Source organism: Acinonyx jubatus, chromosome E4 (genome assembly GCF_027475565.1).
Source record: "Acinonyx jubatus isolate Ajub_Pintada_27869175 chromosome E4, VMU_Ajub_asm_v1.0, whole genome shotgun sequence".
In the NCBI taxonomy this organism is placed as follows: domain Eukaryota; kingdom Metazoa; phylum Chordata; class Mammalia; order Carnivora; family Felidae; genus Acinonyx; species Acinonyx jubatus.
Window position 1 is genome coordinate 185,201 of NC_069395.1, and position 25,192 is coordinate 210,392.

The window sequence follows — 25,192 nt, forward strand, 5'->3', positions numbered from 1 at the left end:
TGGGCCTCATCCCTAAGCCACCCCTGCTATTGCAGCAGCCTGGGTGTGAGCCAGCCCTGTCGGCCCCACCCCCCATCGGCCAGAGCCCCGAGAGCCTGCCCACTCTGCCAATGGAGGGAACCCTTGGAGGCTGGGGCTGGGTGGCCTTGGCCCCAGACCAGCAAGCAGAGTCAAGGCAAGAGAAAGGGAAGGGGAGGTTGGGGAAGGCAGAAGGGGGCCTTGGCAAGACTGTGGGGTCGAGCCTGGGAAGAAAGGCCTGGAGGAATTGAAGTGGAGGGGCTTTGAGTCAGCATCAGGAAAGAAGGAAAAGCAGAGACTGATCAAGGCAGGGCTTGTGGTCCGGAGACATGTGAGTTGGGAGAGGTCCCCAGAGACCTCTCTGTCCTTTGATGTCTCTCTCTCTCTCTCTCTCTCTCTCACACACACACACACTCACTCACTCACTCACATTCCTCCCACCAGGGCCAATTTGGGTAGTGACACCAAGCCTGCAGTCCCCATGGCCAACAGGTGAGGAAGGAGCCAGAGAAGGGCAGCCTGGCAGAGGGGCCACACTGAGTGTTGTCCTGACCCCCTTGGGGCTCCCCTCAGCCAGCATGCACAGCATGTGTGAGCCAGCATGTGTGAGGCCCAGGTGAATGATCTGGCTGTTAACGACCTCTCCAAACTGGTTGGGCTGCCTACTCCTCCCTCCCCCAGAACCCCATGCCTTCCTGAACCCAACTCCCCCAATCCAGTGCGGGGGATGACATCCCAGGAAGCCTCGGCACACCCCAAGGGACCTCCTCACCTGACGGGGAGATGACGGGGAGAGGGGAGGGAGAGCGGCAGCAGGGGACTTAGTGTGGGCCAAGGCAAGGATGAGGCAGGACCCAAAGCTGAAGTGTGACTCCCAATGCCCCTCCCTGTGTCTCCTCCTAGGCCTCCCCTGTACTTCTGGCCTCAATCGAGTGCATCTAAAAGCGTCTCTCCATGCAAAAGCCCTCCCTAGAGTACCCCACTCTGTGTTCCTCTGAGAGCTCTCAGTCTGGGGACCTCTCTGAGGGTCTCTCAATCTGAGGGCTTCTCCAGGAGTGCCTCAACCAGGGGTCCCTCTGAAAGTTTCTCGTCAAGTCTCTCCTAGGGTCTCTGGTTTGGGGGAAGCCCCCTGTGAGACCCACTCTGGAACGTCTCAGCCAAATGGCCCCTCAGTGCCAGCCTAGGGGTCCTTCTGAGGTCTCTCAGTCTGAGGGCACTTAGATGGAAGGTCTCAACCTAGGAACCTTCCTTGGTGTGCGGTGGGGAGGTTGTCTCAGCCTGAAGGTTCCTCAGGAGTAATGGCTGTCCCAGAGGGACACCAGGCAGCGGCAGTGACAGCTGCGGGGAGGCGGTGCCTGCTGGGCTGCCCCACCCCTGCCCCCTCTGGTGGCGGGCAGTGCAAACCGCAAGCCCCTCGAGCCAAGAAGGGTGGGGAGAGGGGCGCCCGTCCCACAGTCTTCGTACCAGAACCTTGTGTCCATTCTTCTGCTTCACCCCTGCTACGGAGGGAGGGAGGAGAAGAGGGCCCAGTGGTCCCACACCACCCGTCCGGAGAGGATCCCAGTTCATCACAGAGGCTCTGGAATTTCAACCCAGTTCCACCTCTGCTTGTCTGCGAACTTCTCTAAAATCTGTTTCCTCATCTTCAATACAGAACTTAAAAACAGTACCTTTCCTCAAAGGGCTGTGAGAATCAACTCACAAAGACACCGCAGGAAAAGTGTTTAGTACTGTGCCTGGCACACAGCAAGTCCTCAACACAAGTTCACTGCTACCTAATTACCGTCCAATGACACAAACCCCAGGTAAAAGAAAAGTGTGAACTGAGACCGTGCCCCTGGGCCCCAGGAGGCACCTGGTGGAGTAAGAGTCACTTCGCCTGCCCCAGATGTCTGTTCTCTTCCTTTCATATACTCATTCATCAACCATTTGTTTATTTTATTTATTTATTTATTTTGAGAGAGAGAGAGAGAGAGAGAGAGAGAGAGAGAGAGAAGGAGAACCCCAAGCAGACTTCACACTGTCAGCACAGACCCTGATGCAGGGCTCAAATACGCAAACAATGGGATCATGACCTGAGCCGAAGTCAAGAGTCAGACGCTCGACTGACAGAGCCGCCCAGGAGCCCCTCCTCAACCATTAATTTATTGAGCACCTCCCCGGTACAGTGCTCGATGCTGCAGAATGATATTCAAAGATGAGTAACATCCCTGGTCTACAAAGAGCTCAAAATTTTTGGACCCACTCTCAGACCACCCCCTCTCAAGAGAAGAAAACAGGGTAGGGTGGGAACAAGGAACATTTGTGTTTCAAGGAGGAGGCTATATTGGGGGCAGTGGGCAGTGGCCTGGCCAGCCTGGCCCTCTCCTGGCCAGGGGCTTTACTTCTTCCGGATCTCCAGGGCCTTCTCCTTCCGGATCTCCTTGGCCAGCTCCCCTATCAGTCTCCAGTACTCGTGGAACTTGAGCTCGGAGTCCTGATTCACATCCAAGCTCTCCATCTTCTCATCTAAGGAGTCCACATCCTGAGGAGACATCAACAGGAAACGTGGGTTAGAAAAGAGAGTTCCTGAGATAGGGAGAGAGGAAAGAACTGCTAATGTCCATTCTCTTCATCTAGGACCTGCCCCAGGCGTTCAGGACGAGGCTGCAGCCCCGGAACAGTGCCGCCCGGTGTCTGGCAGTTACTAACCTCTCCAAACTGGTTAGGCTCCAAGGGCAGCAGCAGAGGGAGTAGAGGACCTGACTTGTAGGGTTTGCCAGCATGCAAATACTCCCACCGTGGCCGATTATGAACCACAACCATGAAGTCACCGAACACAGAGCTGGGAAGAGGTGCACACAATGAACTGTTGCCTACAGGTAAGATGGGCTCCGGCACACCACGGCACTTGGGATTTGCTCAAGGATGCTCAGGGAACCCATGCAGGCCATCCTCAGAGCCTTCTCAGGCCACCTTCTTCCTTCACAGAAAGCTAGGGAAATTCACAGTCCTAAGCCACTCATTTGTATAACCCTAACGTAGTCTCATTCTTTCCAGGTCGGTTATTAGCCTGGTGGTGGATCAGGCGAATGGCAAAGACATGGGGTATCTGGTTTTCTGCAGGGTCTTGGACAAAGCCTCTCGTGACAGGCCTGTGACATCAAAGGATACTGTAAACTGAACCCATGATCAAAGGGTCTGTTGCTAGATGAACGATCACAACCAAAACATAAGCTGTTGAACAATGGATCAATGTCAAACTAGAGAAGGGTGCCACGGGCAGAGCCCAATACTCAATATTTTAATCAATGTGTGAATGAAGGCAGAGAAGTCTTACCAAATCTACAGAAGGCACGAAGCTAAAGCTCATTCATAGAAAAGCTAAGAAAGACCTTTTAAAAAGCCACATTCATGCTTAATCGTAAAATACTTACAAGCATTACCAGTGGAAGGCAAGATGCCCAGTGTAACATTATATTGGGAGGGGGAAAAACATACAATTAATCAAGAGAAAGAAATGAAAGGTATAAGTACTAGGAAAGAAAAGGAAAATTCACCTCTTATTATATTAGCAATTATATAATTGCTAATTATAAAAGGAAAAACCAAAACAGTGATAACAGCTAACATTTTAACAGTTGTAAGCACTTAATAGTGCCGACTGTTCCAAGCCTTATGCTAAACGCTTTACATGCCTTATTCCATTTATTTTTTTTATTTTTATTTCTTAAATATGGAATACTTCACAAATTTGCGTATTATCCTTGCACAGGGGCCGTGCTAATCTTCTCTGTATTGTTCCAATTTTAGTATATGTTGTGCCGAAGCAAGCACAATGCCTTACTCCATTTAATCTTCATGATCTGCTAAAATGAAAGGGACCTTGTCCATCTTGTTCACCATTGTAACCCAAAGCCTACAACAGCATCAGGACAGGACATAATAGGTGCTCAATAAATATTGACCGAATAAATGCAAGACCAATGCAATGAGGAAGGTATTATTATGAGTCCATTTCACAGATAAGAAATTAAGGCTCATGGGGCATCTGACTGGCTCAGTCAGTTAAGTGTCGACTTCGGCTCGGGTCATGATCTCACAGTTTGTGGGTTCGAGCCCTATGTCTGGCTCTGTGCTAACAGTTCAGAGCCAGGAGCCTGCTCTTGATTCTGTGTTTCCCTCTCTCTCTCTCTGCCCCTCCCCTGCTGATGCTCTGTCTGTCTGTCTCTCTCTCTCTCTCTCTCAAAAATAAATAAACATTAAAATAAATTTTTTAATTAAGAAAAATAAATTAAGGCTCAGAAAGATTAAATAACCAAGGATGACAAGCTAGAATCTGCATTTGAACCTAGATTGTCTGACTTAAAGCTTATGCTCTCATTCACTACTCTCTATTTCTTTCCCCTTTTTAAAAAACTATTAGAGGGGTGCCTGGGTGGATCAGTCGGTTGAATGTCTGACTTCAGCTCAGGTCATGATCTTGCGGTTTATGAGTTCGAGCCCCGCGTCGGGCTCTCTGCTGTCAGCATGTCAGCACAAACCCCGCTTTGGATCCTCTGTCTCCCTCCCCCTCTGCACCTCCCCTGTTTGTACTCTAGCTCTCTCTAAAAAGTAAATAAACATATAAAATTTAGAAAAAGAAAATCTCTTTAATGAAAGAAACAAACAAGCAGTTCACAGAATAAGGATTATGCATATCTGTCAAAAATATTTTTTAATATTCCATCTCACTCAGAATTTTAAAAGTATAAATCAGAACAAGATATCATTTTCACAGATTAGCAAAAATTAAAAGTCTGATAAGACCCAATTTAGGCAAGGACGTGAGTAAACAGGCATTCGCATGCACTGGTGGCCTTGAAGCCTGATGACAACCTTGCTGGGAGGCAAACTGGAAATATCTATAAAAAAGAAAAACAAACATGCCTTTTGACCTAATATTTCTACTGGCAGACATTTACCCTATAGATATTTTCCCTCAAGTACGTAAAGATATATAAACAAGGATGTTTGCAAAAGGGAAAAAATGGACACAAGAAATGTCCATCAACAGAAAATTCGCCACATAAATTTGTGTTAGTCTGCATACCATTACATACAGTGCATCATTTTCTTCAAATGGGAAATATCCTTTATGCACTGTTACATTTTATTTATTTTTTTTTAATTTTTTTAATGTTTACTTATTTTTGAGACAGAGAGAGACAGAGCACGAACGGGGGAGGGTCAGAGAGAGAGGGAGACACAGAATCCAAGGCAGGCTCCAGGCTCTGAGCTGTGAGCACAGAGCCCAACGCGGGGCTCGAACTCACAGATGGCGAGATCATGACCTGAGCTGAAGTCCGAAGCTCAACCGACTGAGCCACCCAGGCGCCCCGCACTGTTACATTTTAAAAAGGCATTTGTAGAACAGTAGGTAAGATGTTATTTATTCATTTATTCACTCAACAGAAATTCTTACTTTTTTACAATTTCACTCACTCGATATTTTGCTGAGCACCTACCAGAAGTCAGACACTGCTCTAAGTGCCGGAGATAAAACAGTGAGCAGATTCCTTTCCTTCAGGGGACGCACACCCTTGGTAAATGTAAGTATGTGATGGAAGTCAGGTTGTGATAGGTGTACTCTGGAAGAAAATAAAAGAAGGTAAAGGAATAAAGCACAAGGGAGGTTGTCTTTGCCCTCAGAAGTGAGGGGAGGCCATGATGAGGATTTGCCATTTGAGCAGAAATCTGGGTTCAGCGAAGAATAAGCCTGGCAAATGCCTGAGGAGTGAGCATGTGGGGCCAGGAGAGCCCAGAGTATGAATAACCCTTGCTGCTTTTGATTTTTGCAGAGATGGAAGGCATAGCTGGCGAGGGTTACAGAGTCAAGAAAGGGTGTTTTTTCCTTTTTTAAGATGGGAGATATTACAACATATTGGAAAACTGATCAGAACAATCTGGTAGAGAGGGAGAATTGATGATGCGAGAGAGAGGAGGAACCGGAAAAGTAGAGATTTTAGCTGGTGAGGAGGAATGGAGTCCGGCAGCGTAGGAGGGCTTGGCCCCAGGCGCAGAGACAGATGAGCAGGGAGCAGGAAGGAAGGCAGGGTACATGCTGACCTTTGGTAGACTTGGGAGGCAGTACAAAGAAGTTTCCTGATGGCTGTTATTTGTCTGAGAACATTTCTCAGTGAGAGGGAGACTGTGGAAAGAGGGACTGGAGTTTGAGGAGGGAGGAAAAGTTGTGAAAGTACCATCTGAAAGAGCTGGTCAATGAACCAACTGGGGAAATGTAGCAGAACTGGCAGCCTGTGCCAAGAGTTCCCTTGGAGTTTGCGGTCACAGATTTAAAGGCAGACAAGTCAACATTGTGTGTCAACTATCCTTCAATTTAAAAAATAATATTAACAGGGGCACCTGGGTGGCTCAATCGGTTGAGCATCTGGTTTTGGCTCAGGTCACAATCTCGCTGTTGGAGAGTTCGAGCCCCACGCCAGGCTCTGTGCTGACAGCGCGGGGCCTGGAGCCTGGACCCTGATTCTGATTCTGTGTCTCGCTCTCTCTCTGCCCCTGACCCGCTCGTGCTCTGTCTCTGTCTCTGTCTCCCTCAAAAATAAACGTTAAAATTTTTAAAAATTTCTTAAGTAGTATTAGTAAAAATGACAGAGTCTGACAAGTAACATGGCAACATCTTTTTATCCAGCCAGATCCAGCTACACAAAAGTGCAGACGCAGAATGGCAGGTAGACTGGTGGACTGACTGATTTTCTTTTTCCTCTGAGAGTGGAAATTTTGCTTTACTTTGGATCTGAGAAAGAATGGTAGATTTGACCATCAAGCTAATGAGCATGAAATGCTGGACTTAACCTGGGTTGGGATTCTGCCAAAAAACCAGGGCAGAGAGGAACAGAATCAAGGGTGGGCCGTGACCGGGGGACTGATTTCCATGCTGAGCCTTACAGCCCAGCTGAGTGAGGAGGGACTGCGGACATGAGGGACATGTGGAAGGACAGGTGACAAGGTCCGAAGACTGAAGGTCCTGGTGGAGTCCAGGAAGGGCTGGGTGGAGGAACAGAACTGGAACAGCAGGAGGTGATGCTCTGAGAAAGGAGACCGAGATTTGGGAGGTGGGGCATTATTCTGGTAATGACAAGATCTGAAGCAACAACAGAGAGGGCTGCTCAGAAGCAGGACGGAGTCTTTGGAAGCGAGGGGTTGAAGTCCCTGAAAGGCCCAGGTGTTGCATGAATGGTCTGTGTGCACACTGCAAAAGCAGCGATGGGAAGAAAAACATCAAGGCAGGAGCTGCAGAGTTATAAGGGATTCAGGAAGGAGCGGGGCAGGTGGCACAGGAGCTTCCCAGAAGCTGCACGTCTTAGGAAGAGGAAGAAACTGAGATCTGGAAGCAGTCACCAAAAGCAAAGGGGTCACTTCCTGCATTGCCAGGCCCAAGGGGAGTTGGGTTTGGAGGAAAAACCAGTCAGTATTTGACAGGGCTCTGGGGAACACTGCACCTTGAGTGGTGTCTCATTTCCTGAGAGAAGAGAAAGGGAAGGAGCCGAGAAGTCTAAGAATGTAGGGGATTTTGCAGATGATGGACTGAGTCTCCAAAACTTGCTTGTGATTTTGCTTTTTTATCCACATTCACAACCCCCTACGTGCCTGTGAATTCTCAGCAGGGATGAAACAGAAACTGTTAACAGACTGGGATGATGAGGCAACTCAGAGTGGATGAAATTTAAATCCCTACTCTGTCCAGTGAGTAGGAGAGAAGGAATGACCTTACCAGGCACATTATTGAGGGGATTCCCAGAGGGGGTGAGAAGCAATCATGGATTACTTACAGGTCTCTCCTACTCTGAGATCTATCTCTGCATGAATTTGACTGTGTTTTTATTGTTCACAAACCCCTTTCTACATACAGCTGAGCCTCAATTTCCAAATACGTGAAGTGAGGAGTTTGGACTGTTTTGTCTTGGCCTCCTTCCAGCTCTGATGGTCTGTAACTCTCCTGGAAGCCACCTCTGGGTCCACCCCTGTGTTGGGGAAATGAGACCAGAAAGGCCCAGACCATACTCGAGAACCCAACAGAATTGTCTGATGGGAACACAAAGCCCAATGACACACTTGCACTCACACTGACACAGTGTTACCTAGTTACACACACACACACACACACACACACACACACACATCAGAATCCTTTACACATGTAGTCACCCACACCCTTGTCCACCAAATACCTGGGGTCACACGATCAGGCCCAGAATATCACCCTGCCTCATATACCCGGCGTCTGGCAGCCACTGTCCCCCAAAGTCTCAGGCCCAGAGACCCCCCCACCTACCTTGAGCAAGTGAGGCAGCTGCTGAGTGACCAGTTCCTTAAACTCATTGATGCTGAGGCTGCCCTTGCGGCCCTCCTGCCCTGCAAAGGTGAAGAAGGTGGTGACCACTGTCTCGATGGCCGCCTCCAGCTCAGTCAGCGGCTCGGCTGCCATCGGGACCCTGGAGGACAGGGAAGAGAGAAAGGGAGAGTCAGACTAGGCCAGCCTGTCCCAGCCCACAGGGAACCTTCCCGGGCAGGTGGGAGGGGACAGGGATGGGGCCTGGGGCAGGGGGCCAGGAAACAGCTCAGTGCAGGCAGAGGAAGAGGTGTGTGCTTCCAGAAACCCCATCCTCTCCAGGTCTGAGCTGGGTGGTCCTTTCCAAGTGTCTGTGTCCTAGAGGCCCCTCCGTGCTGGTCTCAAAGTCTCCAGACTCCTCTGAGAGGAGGCACTTTGGTCCCTAGGGCCCTGTCTCGGAGGTTCAGCCGGCCCCCAGGGGTCATGAGGCCGGCTGTCTCCAAAGCTTGTTTGTACAGGGACCCGGCCCGCCCACATGCCCCGGGCTGTGTCGCGGGCGGGGTGGCCGGGGTCAGGCCTGCGGTCGGGCCGCGGGGACCCCGCCGGGCAGGGGCAGGCGGCGCAGGGCCGCGCCCGCCGCTCCCCCTAGCGAGGACGGCGGGCGGGCGCCCCCAAACCCTCCCGCACCCCGGTCCGAGCTGGCTCGGGGACGGGCCCGCGAGCCCCACGACAGAGAGGCGCCCGACCCCCCAGGATGGGGATCCGGGACTCACCGCGGCGGGGGAGAGGCGGCAGCGCCCCAGCCCAGCCCCGAGGTGTCCGCTTCTGCCCGGATCCCGGAGGGAGGAGACCGCCCAGGCCCGCCTCCCGCCGCCCGCCGCCGCCCCCACCCCCACCCCCTGCACTCGGGCGGGGTCCCGGGGTCCCCCAGCCCAGCCGGCCTACGCGCGCGCCCCGGGACCCCTGCCTTCCCACCACCACCCCCCACCACGTCCACTCTGGAGCTGAGAGACCCCACAGAGAGCCCCTCCGGAGGGGAGGATCCTGAACAGGACCCTGCAGCCCCAGACCCCCAAGAGGCTCCCACGGAGGCGGGGCGGGGTGGGGCGGGGGTCCGGCCGAGACCTCCGTGCAGGAGGCCCCGGACTGAAATCTGTCAGCGGGGCGTCAGACTAAAAGTCCCAGGATTAAATGATTCACGGAGGGTTAGGGCCCCTCGCTGAGACCCCCTCGGCGGGATCCTCCCCTGTGCTGCCCGTGCTGCAGGCAGTGGTGGTGAGAGGCCTCTCCGTGACCCTCCCAGGACCTTTCCCACCTCCCTGGGGCCCAGGAGCCGGGGGAGGCGCCCGAGGCTGGAAAAGAGGACACAGGGCGGCCTGTTCCAGCCCTGGAGACAGAGGGCGCCTCTGTCCACTCCTGGCCCCTCGCCCCAGCGGGGTGTCTGTCTGTGAAGGGGTGGAGCTGGCGGGGAGGGGGGCCGCGGGGGAGGGACCGAACACAGGTCTCCCCACACAGCTCTGGTAGCCACATTTGCAGACTGGTCTGTCTGTCCAGAACCTGCTCCCACCTCAGGTCAAGGCTGACAGTGAGTATCTGCTCCCTCTGCACTGGGTCCCTGCTGTGGCCAGCTTGGGGGGAAAGGGGACTTCAGCAGAGCTCCTGAACAGCAACAGTATTGGGGCAACAGCATTGGGGTGCACTGAGCGTGTGGGAGGGGCTCCCGCGACAGCAGTTTGGGATTTGGGGGAGACAGGGTTTGGACAGTAGCACAGGGAAGCCAGTCAAGTTCAGAGGGAGGTCTGTGGTGGTCCTCAGGGAAGGAGGAAGCTTCCAGGAGATCAAGTTCTCCTACTAGCGCCCTCAGAGTGCTTTCCCAAGGTTCCCTGGATCTCCCAGGACCTGCGGAGGGGACCCAGCTCCCACTTTGCTTCCAGGAGGCTCAGAAAGCAAATGGGACTGCTGTTTCTGCCCCCACCCCCACCAGCACCCAGCCTTGCCAAGAGCCCGGGTCCCAGAGAAGCCGCGGGGTAGGAGAGCGTGGGCCATGACGTATCAGGAGGAGAGGGCATTAGGGTACTCTACCCATTCCCAACTCTCCTTTCACATGACCCCCTCTGTCTCCTCCTCCTTCCTTGGCCCAGACTTCCAGACTTCTCTTTCCTTCAAGTCTTTCCCTTTGTCTTCCCGTCTGCCCACTCCCTGCCAAAGTCCTCTCCAAATGGCCCCTGCATAACATCCCTGGCTCCTCAAGGGCTCCAGGCAACCTCTAAGTGCCCCTCCTGGATGGGCCAATAACTGAGCCACCAAGAGCCCTCCCACACACGCGCCCCTTATCCCCTCCATCAGCCCCAGCTTGGGTTCCATCTCCCCCATGTCTCTGTGACAACTGCTTCTCATGCCCAGAGTTCAGGTGACACTCACAAGGTCCCCATTGTAAAGCTGGAATGTCATTCGATCAGGGCCCATTGTTCAGCCCCTTAGGCCTGAGGAAGGACAAGGACACCTGATCTGAGACACCTGAGCTGCCCCCTGAGGCTGTGGAGGGGCTGACCATCCTAAGGCCAAAAGAAAGAGGCCTCCTGGGTTGGCCCCCTCTCCTCGACAAACCCCTCCATGTTTTTCTTCCTTCTCTCCAGCCCCTTGAATTCAGAGGATGCACTCAGCTGTTTACTCCCAGCCCCCAACATTTACCAGCCCTATTCTGCCATCTGTCACTGTCCTCACCTCATCCAGGCCGGGCCTAGGGGTGGGAGTAAGTAGGCAGGAGCAGGGATGAAGCCCCGGAGGTCTCCTCCCCCCTCCCTGGGAGCCCTGGCTCTGGGGAAACGTGTCCACATTCCTTCTCCCTTCCCACCATCACCCGATGGGAGGCCTGATTCTGCAGAGAAGGAAGAGAAACCAAACTAGAGGTCATGGAGATGCACCCCAGGGAAGCTGAAGTGACATGTTCAGGAGAGAGCAGAGTCGAAGGACTGAAAGAGGTCCCAGTCTGCTGATAGGAAACTCAGAGGCAGTGAGATCCCCCCTCCCCATGAAGCCTTGGGCCAGCCACGTGGGCCACCACCCTCTCCTGTCAGGCTGACTGAGGGCACCAGACGGACTCCTTGTTAGGGGTAGGCAGCAGTCAAGGCCGTAGAGGGGGGTGCAGCCCACCACCCTCAACAGCAGAGCTTCAGGCATAGCAGGGTAAAAATAGAGCCAGAGGCAGCTTGGCAGGGTCCTGTGACCATCCCTGCCTGCCTGCCCCACCCTTCTCAGTGTCTGCCCAGGCAGCCAGGAACCACCAGAGTCCACCGCAGGCCTCTAGAGCCAGCCACGGCTGCTCTGTCTTCGTGCCCCAAACACTGACTACCTCTGGCTGGGATATGGACTGAGGGACACAGAGAGCAAGTCTAGATTCAGGTCTGTTAGGTTGCCATGTCATAAAATCTCAGTGCAAGATAGACTGTGGTGTGGCTCTGATCTCGTGGCTATTTCGGATGTGGGACCAGGGCTAGGCTGAGGGCTCCACTCACCCTGACTCCAGATAGCCTGAAGCATGGTCCCTAACTTCCTTCCGTGGTGGGGGTGGGTAGGTGAGCTGCACAATGGGCTCAGAGCTGGAGACGGCGATGGAGACTCTCATCAACGTGTTCCACGCCCACTCGGGCAAAGAGGGAGACAAGTACAAGCTGAGCAAGAAGGAGCTAAAAGAGCTGCTGCAGACCGAGCTCTCTGGCTTCCTGGACGTAAGCAGAGTGGGGTACAGGGTGGAGTGGGTGAGGGGTGGAGGGACACCTCCCTTCCATCTTCCCAACACAGCCCAATTGTCTCCTTCCTCTCCCAGACTTCTCTCCTGGGTTTTTCCAGGCTTCCCTACCCCTCCAGGCTCAAGACAAAAATACCCTAACTTATTAATCACCTGTTAAGTGCTAGGACCTATGCAGATGCATCAATAACAAGGCTCATGGTCTAGAAGGGAAACACTGACACATGAAAGTAAACCATGAACACCAGGAAGTGAAATGTTCAGGAGAGAGCAGAGTTGGAGGACCAAAAGAGGCCCCCGTCCGCTGACAGGAGGCAACGAGGTCCCCGTCCCCGTGAAGTCTTGGGCCAACCATTCAGGAAGTACTCAGAGCTTTAACAGAATTGCCAGAAAGGATTCTGGGAAATAGTAACCTGACTGAAGTGGGCTCCTCCAAAGAGGTGGTACTTGAGCCACAGATTTCCACTGGAATGTTATCAGGGCGAATGTAGACATTTTAGGAGGTATCTGCATGAACAGAAGCATGGAAGAAAAAAGAATATGGAGCATGCTCAGTGGTTTTGACCTGAGTGAAGGGTGCAGAAGAGTAGGCTGCAAATGCTAACAGGGGCTTATATGGTAAAGAAGCCAGTAGAAAGTCAACCAGCTTTGAGATTTTACCAGGCCTGGGTTCCAATTCTGACACTGGCAGCTTCTAGCTGTGTGACTTGGGAACATTCTTTAACCACCAAGTGTTAATTTGTTTCTTCTCTAGTAGGGGAATAATGAAACCTGCCTCATACTATTTGCGTTACAATTAGACAATGCTTGTAAAGCTTGTTGCATCCTAGGCACCAAACGTATGGTAACTGATGTTGGTATCACTCTGCCTCATTAAGAAGCTTATTCTGTAGCCAACAGGAGGCCACAAGTGTGTTCTGAAGGGTGACTCAGAAGAATACCATAAGGAGATGTAGTTCTCCCTCTTGTTCATCTCTGCCTCCTTCTTCCCAATCAACCACCCCTCTTGCCCCTGATTCAGTACTATTCCCCTCTCTATATACCTATCTCTCCATCTCCCCCCTCCACAGGCCCAGAAGGATGCAGACGCTGTGGACAAGGTGATGAAAGAGCTAGACGAGAATGGAGATGGGGAGGTGGACTTCCAAGAGTATGTGGTGCTGGTGGCTGCCCTCACAGTGGCCTGTAACAACTTTTTCTGGGAGAACAGTTGAGCAGACAGCCCCAGGGGGCAGTGCCCTTCCCCTTCTCCCTGCTTCCCCCTTACCCCATTTTTCCCTTCCTACTCTCCTACCCTTGTCCACCCTCCACCGAGGGCACAAGAGTAGTGGGCCCGGCCTGCAACTCATCTTTAATTAAAGGCTCTTCTGTCGCCAGCTGCCATGTGTCTCCTTTGCAGTCTGGAAGTGAGTGAGAAAGTCAAGGTACCTCACTCCCAATTCACCTTATTTGGGAAGGGATCTTATTCGGAGAGAGGTCAAGGAAACATTACATCTTCCTAGCTGAGGATTGCTCAAGGCGTAGGAAGGCGGGCATTCAAGGTTCCAGCTGCAGATGTAAGAGACTTCATCTTCTCAGCCAGAAAACCAGAAGAATTTCCCTTCAATCTCCAAAGAGTATCTACTGCGGACCTCCCATATGCTAGGCATCGTGTAGGAACTGGGGACGTAGTAGTGAACAAAACAAACACGACCCTTACCCACTCATAGGTAAAGTCCAGGATGCCAGGCCATTAAACACATGCACGTAAATGCTAGGAATGAAAACGAAAGCATCCTGAGGCACGTATATGGAGAAGGGTTGAAGATGTGTTCATTCGCTCATTCTTAAAACATTTATTTTTATGGGGGGGGGGGGGCGAGCTGGGGAGAGGGGCAGAGGGAAGGAGAGAATCCCAAGCAGGCTCCACGCTCAGCCCAGAGCCGGAAGCCGGCTGGATCCCACAGCACTGGGATCATGACCTGAGCTGATATCAAGAGTGCCAACTCAACTGGCTGAGTTACCCAGGCGTCCCAAACGTGTGAGTATTTCTATTGCATCCCTGGGCATAAGAAAAATCCAACGCAGGTAGGTCTGCATCAAAATGCGGATGACTGACAGGTGGAGAGGGCGTGGGAGGGGGAGCTGGACGCAGACACCGCCGGGGGAACTAACGACGTTCTGGAAGAGACAAGAGCGCAGGGTACTGGTGCCTCCCCCCCACCCCCACCCCGCTCTCCCGGCAGCCCCCCCGCAACAGGGAGGGAGATGGCAAATCCCACTAAACAGTTTTACAGGGTCTGCCTCGGCCAGGGTTGGGGCGCCGCAAGGAAACACAACCACCTTCGCCCGCGAGGCCGAACCTCCGCCAGCGGACCAGAACACAACCGCGCGGCCGCGGTCGTAATGCCCTGACGACCCCCGACAACAACCACTGGCCACGCCCCTCCGTGGGCGGAGCAGAGAGCACCTCGGCCACCGCTTGGCTAAGGACCTGTCTTCTCCCTAGGGCTCCGCCCCAATCCCCGCGCAGGCGTAGCGCAAATCTTCTCGCCCCCTAGCTGTGCGCGGATCCGGCGTCATACGTAATTGCGTCGACGCCATTTTAGCCGGTCCCACTCGGCTCTGGGCGTGGCGGCCATTTTGTTTTGGGCAGCGAGCGGGAGGCGGCGGCGACGGCGGCTGTGGTGGCACAGACTCAAGGCAGGAAAGGGCTGGCCGTGCGAGCAGGCGGACCGGCCGACCAGACAGCCGCCCGGCTACAACGAGCTAACCTAGCGACCTACCGCTTACACCTCTAACCAACCGCCCACCCAGTCAGCTCAGGTTCGGCCGGACCCCGGCCCGCGCGCCGCAGGCGTGGTGGCAGCCCCGGGAGGCGCACTGGCGTCCGTTTCCTTCGGTGCGTTTCCGCGGCGGGGCGGCCCGGGAGGCCCCGGGGGGCGGGGCCTGGGCCGGCGGCCCTGACTGGGCGGTGAGGGGGCGTCGGAGCGTCGAGGCGGCCGCGGGCGGCCGCGGGTTCGGGAGGCCTTCCCTGCTCCCCCCGCCCGGCTCTCGCGAGGGCTCCCGCCTGAGTGTGGAGTCGGAAGCCAGTTTCCAGACGGCTTTGCCTGCGTCATGGTTCTCCGCGTTGGCTGCCCGTGAGGAGCGCCTGGCCAGCCCTCCCTCCCTCCCCGCCGCTGGCCGCGGACCTGGCCGCCGGCGATCGGGGTCTGCTTGGGGAGGGTGAGCAGCTCCCTGCAGCCGAGGTGGAGGAGGACTGTCCTGGATGCACTCAGCCCCCCTCAGCTTGCCCAGCTTGGCGTGCGTCTGCCATCTTGGGGGTTTGGGAAGACACTTTCCTGTGGCCTCGAGATGTAGCGGTTTGCGGTAACTATGGTGTAGACTTAAGCGCCCGATATGCGTTTTGGTGGGCTCTTCCATCGCCGTTGATACAGGCCTTTTCTTTTCATTCGCTGTTGGGTGAAGCCCTTGACGCCTGTAGAAATGAGGAGGTCCTTTTCCTCACTTGCTCATTCTGCCTATTGTCCTTTGTAGATTCTCGGGATTTGAAGATGGCTGCACAGTCAGCGCCGAAAGTTGTGCTAAAAAGCACCACCAAGATGTCTCTAAATGAGCGGTGAGGCAGCCAACAGCAACTTCAGCTCGTTCATAAGAAAACATTACTTAAATTGGCCCTGGGGTCCAAGGCACAAAAACCAATTTTAAACTAAATACCAACAGAAGGCTACAGACCTCTGTGTTTAGTTGCATCTTACGTGGTACACAAAACAAATTGGGCGGTTGTTTCAAAACCCCTTGTCAGTAGATTTTTATGTTAAGCTGTCTGAAATATTTCTCTGGTGGGATGTATTTTAAGAAGACTCCTCACACCCTCTCTCTCTTCACATTTTTTACATTGATACAGGGGTGGTGCAGCTCGGTAGCATGGTACCGTGGCTGCACTGGGCTTGCTGCCCCGTCCGAGGCCGGCAGTGTCTTGTCTGGTCTGTAAGAGGCAGGCAGCAAGCTGTGGAATGTCCGAAGGCCCTCGAATGCCATTCTTGGGCCTTGTAAGAGGCACTTGCTTTGCTCCATTTCTCTTTCTTTCGATACTGCTTTTAGTTTGTTTTTGTGTTAGATTCCTTTACAGTTAAGTGTTGTTCTTTTTCGTTCCATTAAACTTACTTCGACAGGAATAATAGAAGAGTGTCTTCACAAGCTGTTCGGTGACTAAATTAATCTTGATTTTCTCAGAAGCAATCACTTGGAATCAGGAAAAGTAATCATTTAAGCCTAAGAGAAGTTAAGGTACTTAAAGCAGTTTCTGTCTCTGAGAGCTCTTTATTGAGTGCCTTTGACCACTGACTTTATTTTTTATTTTTTAATGTTTGTTATTTTCGAAATGGAGAGAGACAGAGCAAGTGGGGGGAGGGCCAGAGAGAAAGGGAGACCTAGAGTCTGAAGCAGGTTCCAGGCTCTGAGTTGTCAGCACAGAGCCCAACATGGGGCTCGAGCCCACAAACTGTGAGATTGTGACCTGAGCTAAAGTCGGACCAATGATTTTATTAAGTTGATGTTAGATCACTAAAAGATTTAATTGACGTTTATTTTTGCCTTTTCCGAAGCATATGTGCTGCTTATATCTTAGGGTGTGATACACACTGATTCTCCATATTTACATGTTATTAAGTTACATGTTATTCTCCATATTTACATATTACATGTTATTAAGAAAATATGTTACACTCCTGTGATTTATATGGGGGTGCTAATTCTGTGGTCTGTGAGGTGCTCTAGTCCTTCCTTACATTTGTTCTTACAGTGCACCCTCAGGTTCCCCCAACATTTTGGCTTTCTTTGTGTGTCTTTGAAACCACATTTTCTGTCTTTTGTTGTCATCATATCTGCTTATTGCGTGTTTTTCATATCTTCCACCTCTCTAAAAGCCTGAGCCCTTGTTATCTTTTTTGATTGAATGTGCTGCACTTAGCTGCATTTCTAAGTTTCTGATTCTTGCAAGTTTGTGGAAGCAGAGGAGTCTTTAACCCACATCAGCCTTGATCTAAGTGTACCACTTTACTTAAAAGTTCGTGGGATCTGGAGCTCCTGGTCTAGCAAGCCATGAAAATGCCAATAAATGTTTTGTAATAAAGCTTTTATTTAAACATCCATTTTGTTCGACCTTGAAGCTTTACTAATATGCTGAAGAACAAACAGCCGATGCCAGTGAATATTCGGGCTTCGATGCAGCAACAACAGCAGCTAGCCAGTGCCAGAAACAGAAGACTGGCCCAGCAGATGGAGAATAGACCCTCTGTCCAGGCAGCATTAAAACTTAAGCAGGTGAGAGGATGGGTCTTAATGCTCCAGAAGCAGCTGGTGATCTCTGTCAGGCAGTCCACTGAGGCTGTCAGGACATGATGGATGATTGCAAGGTGGCTCAGGGCAAAAGCAGAAACTTCTCTGGAGGAAATAGAAGTTCAGAGAATTCCCATTTTAGCAGGTACCAATAAGTAACTTCTTGTCTTTCTCTTTTAGGTAGTTTGCCATCAGTATGACCTGTGTCTGTGTTATCAATGAGTATTGATCTCTTTTTTCCTGATCCTTTGGCCTTAAAGTAGATTTGCTGGATTTTACCACAAAGAAATTTTGGGTTTTGTAGCCTCCAGAACTGTGAGAGAATAAACGTCTTTTGTTTGAAGCCAAAAAATAGAAAAAAAATTTTGATTTGTTTTAGATGATCTCAGAAAATCCTTTATTCCCTGTTACAAATGAGTTACAAATTATGGAAATAACTTTATTTTTTTCTCCTAGCACAGGAAGTCTGAACAGCCTTAATCAAACGTTTTCAGTGCTAAAATATAGAAAGAATAGGGTGGCCTTCATCTCCACAGCACCTAAAGTTTTGTCAGTAAAATAGAGTGAGAGCACTGAGTACTTAAAGAATAAGTGGGTTCTCTTTCAAATTACCAGTAAGAGAGAATTCTGTTCAGACCTGAAATAAAACCTGCTCTTTATTATTCATAGACTTTATATGCGAGTCCGGAGAGTGGCTGTGGAAGGATATGTCCAAGCTGTGGCTGGGCGTCTGGAGGGCGATGCCATGCAACTGTAAGGACTTTAACTGGTAGCACTGCATGGCTGTGCATAAATTCAGCAGTTAAATATAACACCCTCCCACCCCCACCCTGAACTGTTGGGCTCACTGACCAAAAATAAACAAGGCCTTCTGCTTCAGCTACCTTAAGCCTTGGGAGTTCTTATATTTTGTCCCTGACTTAGGAAAGCCATAAAAAAAGGCACCACCATTTTCCAAGAGTAGGTATTATAAATTGCTGAAGATAAGCCCCTGACAGATCATTCCAGAAGACCTTTCAAGAAACTTTTTTCTTTTTTTCTTTTCTTTTTTCTGTTCTTTTTTTTTTTTTTTTTTTTTTGGTTAAGAGAGTGTATGTGAGCAGGGGAGAAAGGCTGCAGAGGGAGAGAGAATCTTAAGCAGACTTCACGTTCAGCACGGAGCCAGATGCTGGGCTTGAACTCCCAGATTCTGAGATCATGACCTGAGCTGAAATGAAATCAAGAGCTGGGCGCTCAGCTGACTGAGTGCCCCAAGAAGAAGCTTTAAATGTAGCTGTGCAGAAAGCAGCCTCTGGAGTAGAGCTGACCAATAGAACCTTACACAGTGATAGAAATATTCTTTATCTGCTGTCCAGTATGATAGCCCCTAGCCATGTGTGACTATTGAGTACTCAAAATGTGGCTGGTGTAACTGAGGAGCTTTTAAAATTTTATTTACTTGTAACTGAAATAGCCACGTGTGGCTAGTGGCCACCTTAGCGTAGAGCACAGCTGTAGAGTGAAAACTAGGTGGTATAGTTGACATCCTTAAGCTTCCTGTCTGTTAGAGTCCAGTATTGGCTGGCAGCTAAGGATTAAGAAGGGAGGACTTGTAAGCACTGTGCATTCCCCACTAAAGCACAGATTTTGGGGGGAATATGCTCAGAATCACTGAACATAAGAGATTTGGAAAATGAATGAAGTCCTGACTTCCTAATTGTGTGCTGTCAGGGTGACACAACAGGCTCTTGAGGTCAGTTATGCCTAAGTGCATAATGTTCAGAAACTGCCCCTTTGTTTAGCTTATTATCTTGTGCTAGAAAGCTAATAAAAAAATCATTGGTAGTCATTTATGGGTGAAGCAGGAGGACATACAGAATTTATTTTCATTCCTATTGGCTAATGGTTTTGTGGGAAAAGTGGTTTGCTGGGGCCTTGGTTGTGTTCAAGGCTACACAGTTTTGAAGGATTTGAAGGATCCTTTTCTTTTGATGAAGGATTTTTAACTTATTAAGATGTGGTCTTAATAGTTTTTCTTTGAGGGACAGATTATTGAATATCTCCATGTGCAGTATGTCCTTGTCCTCAAATATGTCCCTTTAGTTTCGTGATTATAGCTCACCTGTCTTAATTCCAACACAAGTTTGGCTATCTCTCTGGAGATACAGTTGAGTTACATGTTTATTTTGAATTAAAAGTTATCGTATTGGCTTAATGGAGCTGTTTGCAAGGGTAGACATGGAATTGATGGCTATTTAAGAAATGTAAGGAAAGGTTTGACTTTTTTGTGTTTATTTACATCTTAAGGTAAAAAGTGGATCGTCTGGAGATAGATACTCAGAGGAAAAATGGAACACACTGGCCTCTTTGACTGAAAAATCAAATCTTGTTTTTAAGTGACAAGAATTCAGATGAACTTGTAATTTAAATTTTTCCCAGAGTGTGATGAACTTCATTTGGTGTTTGAGTAAGCCTTTGAAGACAGTGGTAGTCCTTGGGCAAGTATGAATCCAGTCATATCATTGTCGACCTGTGGTTCAAAAACAGAATCCAGGATTTGAAATACAGAGTTCTTACTAAAACTTACGTTTCATGTAGTGGTGTATGGCTTCTGTAGCCAAACTAGTGAGGTAATTTGTGTTGATGCCAATTTCATGGGACCATACTCAAGCTTTCATAAAAGCTCTGGATCAGAATTCTTTTCTACCGTGTTCTGAGGCAAAGGCTAGTTTCTGGATTAGGTTCTTTATATGACACCTACGGCAAGTTTATCTCCCTGCACACAGCCATCTCACTGCTTCTTTTTCTCTGCACTTTGAGTTGCTAGATGCCACTGGAATGCTTTTTTGATCTCAATCCCCCAACACCTTTTCTTCCAGAAGAGCTTAAAGCAGCGCCTGGGTAAGAGTAACATCCAGGCACGGTTAGGCCGACCCATAGGGACCCTGGCCAGGGGAGCAATCGGAGGACGAGGCCTGCCCATAATCCAGAGAGGCTTGCCCAGAGGAGGACTACGAGGGGGACGTGCCACCAGAACCCTGCTTAGGGGCGGGATGTCGCTCCGAGGTCAGTGCTGTGTACTTGAACATTGTCGGGCCCTACCCCTTCCCTTTTCTCTTGGGCTGCTTATGGACACATTTGTTTAACATCTTTAAGCCTGAATTTGTATTAATATAATTAATAACCTTTGAAATCACGTATTTTTAATAGTGCTGCATGTCTTTTATCGATACCATTCCTTTTCTGATAATGTGCAATGGTGAGAGGCTATGACCTGCGTAACAACAGGTAATTCATGTCATCTCCATTCCATTTTGAAACACCCTGCTGCTGCTTAAATCAAAAGCACATTCAAGTTCTAGAAATAAGTCAAATCGAAGACATTTTTGGTCTGTTGGCCTGTATCTTAACTATCTTTGTTCCCAGTACTAGTGAAACACGCTGTTCTATTTGGAAAAAAGAGAGGATAAGTTGGTCCATAGCACTTAGCTACATGTTACATTTTGGGCACTGTTAACGCTGTTCCCCATGTTGTTCTTGTCCCTTGTGAGAACGTATTGAGAGCAGGAACCGTATTATTGATTTTTAAATCTACCTTAATGCTAGGCACATGTCTGATTATTCAGTAGATATTTATTGTATGTACTTACTAATTAACTTAACTCCCAGCTTCTTCCCAAAATGGGTTTGTGGTCAGACTTTGAATTGATTGAATAAAGAGCAGCTTGATCTATTCACACTTGGTGTGCAGCTTGCCCCCCCCCCCAACCTAAAAATTAACTGAATTAACTCTCATTTAACCTTCACCGCCTTCCTTTGGTTAGAGTCTACTTTGTCTCTCTTGGATTTACCTGCATATACATTGTATGCCTCCTCTCCAAGGTCAAAACCTGCTCCGAGGTGGACGAGCCGTAGCTCCCCGAATGGGCTTAAGAAGAGGTGGTGTTCGAGGTCGTGGAGGTCCTGGGAGAGGGGGCCTAGGGCGTGGAGCTATGGGTCGTGGCGGAATCGGTGGTAGAGGTTAGTCAGCTACCAACTTCAGAGAATAGCTCCCTTTTACTTCTCTCCCTTCAAAACTCAGAGCCACCTTTCTGCACAGCTTCAAGTCATAGGCAGGCTTATTTGTTTGTCTTGTTTTGTTTTTTGAAACTGGCTTACTTTCTAAATTCACATGCGGTAGTGCAAAAGTCTGTCATGGGTTGTCTAAGAACCAGTCAGGTACATGTCAGAGCCAGATCATATGCAGTCTTTTTCCAGGTTCTTGCAAATTTAAATTGTATCTTTAAAATGACAAGATGGTCAGTTTGAGGTTTTACCTTTCTCTGTCCTTGCCCCACCACCACACACCCCATCCCATAGCTCAAAACCCCACTTTGAGTCTAAGATAAGAATAAAGAAGAGGGAGATGTACAAAAATGAAAGAGTGGAAAAGGATGGTGAGATTGGAGCTGGGTATTGATGTTGAAGCCAAGTAAATTCAAGGTAAAGTTTGTGTCTGTGGGAAATCAGATGACTTTTGATCAAGGTAGAAAGCAAGAAGGTACCATGTCAGTTAACTGACTCTTATTGATAATCTTACCTTTGAGACTTAGTGCTACTTGTCTTGTGACCTCATCATGACCCAGATTGGAAAGGCATTTAATGGTGTTGCTGTTGTTAATCCAGACCTCATGGGAGTTTTCTGATACAGAGCTTAGTGGAAAACTCTCAACAACACCTGTCTAGGGTGGGAGCAAATCTATTCCTGTAGCCCCTGTGTATATCGGCTTTGGTCCTTTTATAGTGTGTGGTGGGTCTTCCATAATTTATGACCTTGAAGTTGCCAAAGGACAATAACTGTTAGAAAAGGAAATTTGATAGCCAAGGGCTTAGTTTCTTCTCTCCCATTATATGTTTGGCTCACTGAGTGAAGTACAAGCTCGTTTGGGTTTCAGGATGAAATAGCATGTTTCCAAATTATCTTGACCTGGTTTCTGACATCACAGGGGTGGGTGGGGGGTCTAAAATAGCTTTTCAGAAAGCTGTGTATGTTTTGTTAAGTGGATTGAAACCACCTCTCAGATAACCATAATTGTTAGAAGGCAATTAGAATCTGAGATAGAAGTGGCTGGGACTACTATAAATATTTTTTCCCCATCTTCTCACATTGTTCCTATGTCATAGTAACTCCTCAGTCTCCTGATGTGGGGTCAGCTCATTAGTTTTAGTAAGTTTGAGGAGAGATGAGCTGATTTTCCAGAAAGCTCTCTAATAAGGCTTACCTTAAAAATTGTCTAGCCTTACACCTCCGTTTCTCTGTGCCCTTGTTACTTCTTCCCTCTTACTAAATGGGATTATCTATAATGTATTTTAATTAATAAACTTCTAGTGGGCCTCACAACTTTAGATAATTTCTTTGTTTTAGGAGAGATTAAGATTCTTTTGTCAGTTATTTTACTTTTGTCAATAGAATAAAAAGTCTTTAAATAGCATTTAGAGATGAGCATGTAAACAGGGATTCATTATGTGTGCTTTCCATGTGTTGCTTTCTACCCAATGTGTTTCCTGTTTTTCCAGATTTCTCCTCTTTGCCCTGCCCTTTCAGCCTTTCTCAGCTAGGCCCCACTGCTCTAAGGGGCATTTGCCGTAGCACCCATTAAACCTACTTGTAACTGTTTTCTTTTTTTCCCCTTGGGCCAGGTCGGGGTATGATAGGTCGGGGAAGAGGGGGCTTTGGAGGCCGAGGCCGAGGCCGTGGACGAGGGAGAGGTGCCCTCACTCGCCCTGTGCTGACCAAGGAGCAGCTGGACAACCAGTTGGATGCGTACATGTCAAAAACAAAAGGACACCTGGATGCCGAGTTGGATGCTTATATGGCACAAACAGATCCAGAAACCAATGATTGAAACCTGCCCACCCTCCTGTGAGAGACTCTTGTTCTAAAGTCACCACATCTGTAAATAACCTTGAAATAACAGATGGAGAAGACACCTGATTGATGCTGGAAGGACCTATCACAATAGGCTATGGACTTAACTTGCCACCAGTTTGTGCATTTTAGTGTGTTCCTTTTACTTTTTTGATACTGTGTTGTATGAAACCCTCTTTTCCTCTGACTTGGATTTTGTTTGGTTGTGTTTGGGTTGTTCCTCAACCCACATCGCTCTGGCTTCTCTTTCAACATGAATGTGGTGGCCTTGTGGCTAGAACACTCTCTTCCTCCTTTGCCTCCCTTCACCTGTCCCTATGCTCTGACGTTCTAACATTTCATCTCTGTGTTCCCATGAAAAAGGCCTAGTAAGAGCCCATCAGTGTTCCTTCTTAATGCCTAGGTTTCTGTGAAACAATTCTGTTCTACATTTAATAGCCTCTTAAAAGTGTTGAGCTCAACAAATTTGGAGCTCAAAAATGCATTCTGCTACATTGATATTTTTAGCGTAGTTAATTAGGAACACGGACATAGCTGCAGGGCCACATAGGTTACACATGGTAGTGCCTCTGATTTGATTGAAGTTACTTCTGTGGGCATTGACACCATATAAGGAGTGTGCTGGGTCGCGTGTGTGCACTTTCTACCCTGGAATTAGATGTATAAACTTTCCTCTTTGTATCCTGTCCAAAGAGATACTTTTGGGTTCGCTTACACCTGCAATGGAGAGGAAATAGCCATTTGATTTGGCACATGCTTCAGAAAAAGGGATGGAATGCTGGCAGATCCCTTCTGGGAGGCCTCAGAAGGTACCCACGCTGAAAGGCTGTTATCCTTATGTTTATCCCAAACCAATCTTGGGCTTCTCCGTTCAGTGGCTTTGTTTGACCCTCTTTTTTATTTCCCTTGAAGGTTTAATTAAGTTCAACTATATTCTGTCAACTGTTCCAGTTCTCCGTGGAATCTTGTATTTCTGGTTCGTCATAACAAGAAATTGTTCTCAAATCTAGCCAGGCCTACTACTATTATTGGACTCTTTGAAATGCTGTGGCCAGTATAACAATATTCTGACCTGCCCCTTTGTGGAGTTGAGTCCTTTTCTTCATAGTTGTCTTAAAATCAAGGTGGGGCGGCAGGTACTGATAGGGCTTTGGGGCAGAAAGTGAAGAATTTGCCCCCTGAGTAAGCCTATGGTAAAATGATTAACCAGGGTACTAGCCTGTTTGTCCCAGAGGAAGCTCCAGCACAACGTTCTTTGGCAATATTCTGGACTGTCCTCTTGGGAAAGAAGAACCTAACAACGTTCTACCAAACCAGCTGCCATTGAGGTGCCTGGCTCCCAAAATGGGAGGTTGTGCATGTGGCAAGCTGGGAAGGAAATTTTGGTTAAGGCAGCCTGGACTTGAGTCCTGGGCTTCTTAGCCTCTGGGTTGTAAAGCAAGAGGTTTTAGTTAGTCCTGTAGAAGTGTGAACATGAGAAAACCACGTGGCGTTGGAGGACACAACCGCGCTTGCAAAATCCAACTGGTACGATACCTGAGTGTACTATGATCCCTTTATATTTATATTAAAGAATGAACTGTGAGACTGGAAGTCTTTAGCTTGGACAGGTGTTCCTAACCTGTCCTTGGAAGAGGTGGAAACCACTTTTATGTGCACAAGGCCAGTTGTAACCCCTTGGGTGGAGCCCAGACTCCCAAGACCTCTGTGAGGGAGGTGCTGATTGGCAGTGGGCGGCAACTTTTTGCAAACATCTCCACTGGTTACAACAGGCACCTCTCAAGGCCTCCAGGACAGCTTTGTGAAGAAGGAGAGGGAACTACAGGGTGAGTAGGTTCCTTACCCTCTTCACACGACCTTGGTTGACCCTTCTGGGATTTTTCCCCAGCCTTTTTTGTTGACCTACCAC

At 49.3% G+C, this 25,192-nt stretch overlaps 3 protein-coding genes and 1 non-coding gene across 16 annotated transcripts; 2 read left to right on the top strand and 2 right to left on the bottom strand.

The window, feature by feature from the left end:
- Positions 1 to 1,979: 1,979 nt before the first annotated feature.
- On the bottom strand, positions 1,980 to 9,668 carry S100A13 (S100 calcium binding protein A13). 2 transcript variants are annotated; one of them, XM_053209598.1, is made up of 3 exons: positions 9,645 to 9,668; positions 8,333 to 8,492; positions 1,980 to 2,542 (listed from the first exon to the last, which is right to left on the bottom strand). In XM_053209598.1, the coding sequence occupies exons 2-3, from the start codon at positions 8,483 to 8,485 to the stop codon at positions 2,399 to 2,401; spliced, it is 297 nt and encodes a 98-aa protein (XP_053065573.1). In that variant the 5' UTR covers positions 8,486 to 8,492; positions 9,645 to 9,668; the 3' UTR covers positions 1,980 to 2,398. The 2 variants fall into 2 exon arrangements, with proteins under 2 accessions (XP_053065573.1, XP_026904192.1); XM_027048391.2 differs by lacking the exon at positions 9,645 to 9,668 and adding an exon at positions 9,103 to 9,260.
- Positions 3,728 to 3,832, bottom strand: LOC113596257 (U6 spliceosomal RNA). Its single transcript, XR_003417018.1, has one exon. It is a non-coding gene; the product is annotated as a U6 spliceosomal RNA (small nuclear RNA).
- Positions 9,669 to 9,765: 97 nt separating the features above from the next.
- S100A1 (S100 calcium binding protein A1) lies at positions 9,766 to 13,453 on the top strand. Its single transcript, XM_015085500.3, has 3 exons — positions 9,766 to 9,914; positions 11,905 to 12,057; positions 13,148 to 13,453. Exons 2-3 carry the CDS (start codon positions 11,917 to 11,919, stop codon positions 13,289 to 13,291), a joined length of 285 nt encoding a protein of 94 aa, XP_014940986.1. The 5' UTR covers positions 9,766 to 9,914; positions 11,905 to 11,916; the 3' UTR covers positions 13,292 to 13,453.
- A 1,210-nt stretch (positions 13,454 to 14,663) lies between these two features.
- Positions 14,664 to 24,360, top strand: CHTOP (chromatin target of PRMT1). Of its 12 annotated transcripts, none has more exons than XM_027048384.2 (7): positions 14,668 to 14,958; positions 15,594 to 15,675; positions 17,228 to 17,381; positions 18,066 to 18,149; positions 20,255 to 20,441; positions 21,258 to 21,395; positions 23,055 to 24,360. In XM_027048384.2, exons 2-7 carry the CDS (start codon positions 15,611 to 15,613, stop codon positions 23,258 to 23,260), a joined length of 834 nt encoding a protein of 277 aa, XP_026904185.1. In that variant the 5' UTR covers positions 14,668 to 14,958; positions 15,594 to 15,610; the 3' UTR covers positions 23,261 to 24,360. The 12 variants fall into 12 exon arrangements, with proteins under 12 accessions (XP_026904191.1, XP_026904185.1, XP_026904188.1 ...); XM_027048385.2 differs by lacking the exon at positions 14,668 to 14,958 and adding an exon at positions 14,988 to 15,425; XM_015085489.3 differs by lacking the exon at positions 14,668 to 14,958 and adding an exon at positions 14,988 to 15,281.
- Positions 24,361 to 25,192: the final 832 nt, after the last annotated feature.

What these genes read in the sequence shown, in the direction of transcription:
- S100A1 (XM_015085500.3), top strand. Translation starts at nt 11,917, where the DNA reads ATGGGCTCAGAGCTGGAGACGGCGATGGAGACTCTCATCAACGTGTTC. An exon ending in AGCTCTCTGGCTTCCTGGAC is followed by an intron (nt 12,058 to 13,147) that starts GTAAGCAGAGTG and finishes CCCCCTCCACAG; the next exon opens with GCCCAGAAGGATGCAGACGC.
- S100A13 (XM_053209598.1), bottom strand. Translation starts at nt 8,485, where the DNA reads ATGGCAGCCGAGCCGCTGACTGAGCTGGAGGCGGCCATCGAGACAGTG. An exon ending in AGCTGCCTCACTTGCTCAAG is followed by an intron (nt 2,543 to 8,332) that starts GTAGGTGGGGGG and finishes ATGTCTCCTCAG; the next exon opens with GATGTGGACTCCTTAGATGA.
- CHTOP (XM_053209594.1), top strand. Translation starts at nt 15,325, where the DNA reads ATGCACTCAGCCCCCCTCAGCTTGCCCAGCTTGGCGTGCGTCTGCCAT. An exon ending in CAGCATTAAAACTTAAGCAG is followed by an intron (nt 17,382 to 18,065) that starts GTGAGAGGATGG and finishes TATTATTCATAG; the next exon opens with ACTTTATATGCGAGTCCGGA. An exon ending in TGGCGGAATCGGTGGTAGAG is followed by an intron (nt 21,396 to 23,054) that starts GTTAGTCAGCTA and finishes CCCTTGGGCCAG; the next exon opens with GTCGGGGTATGATAGGTCGG.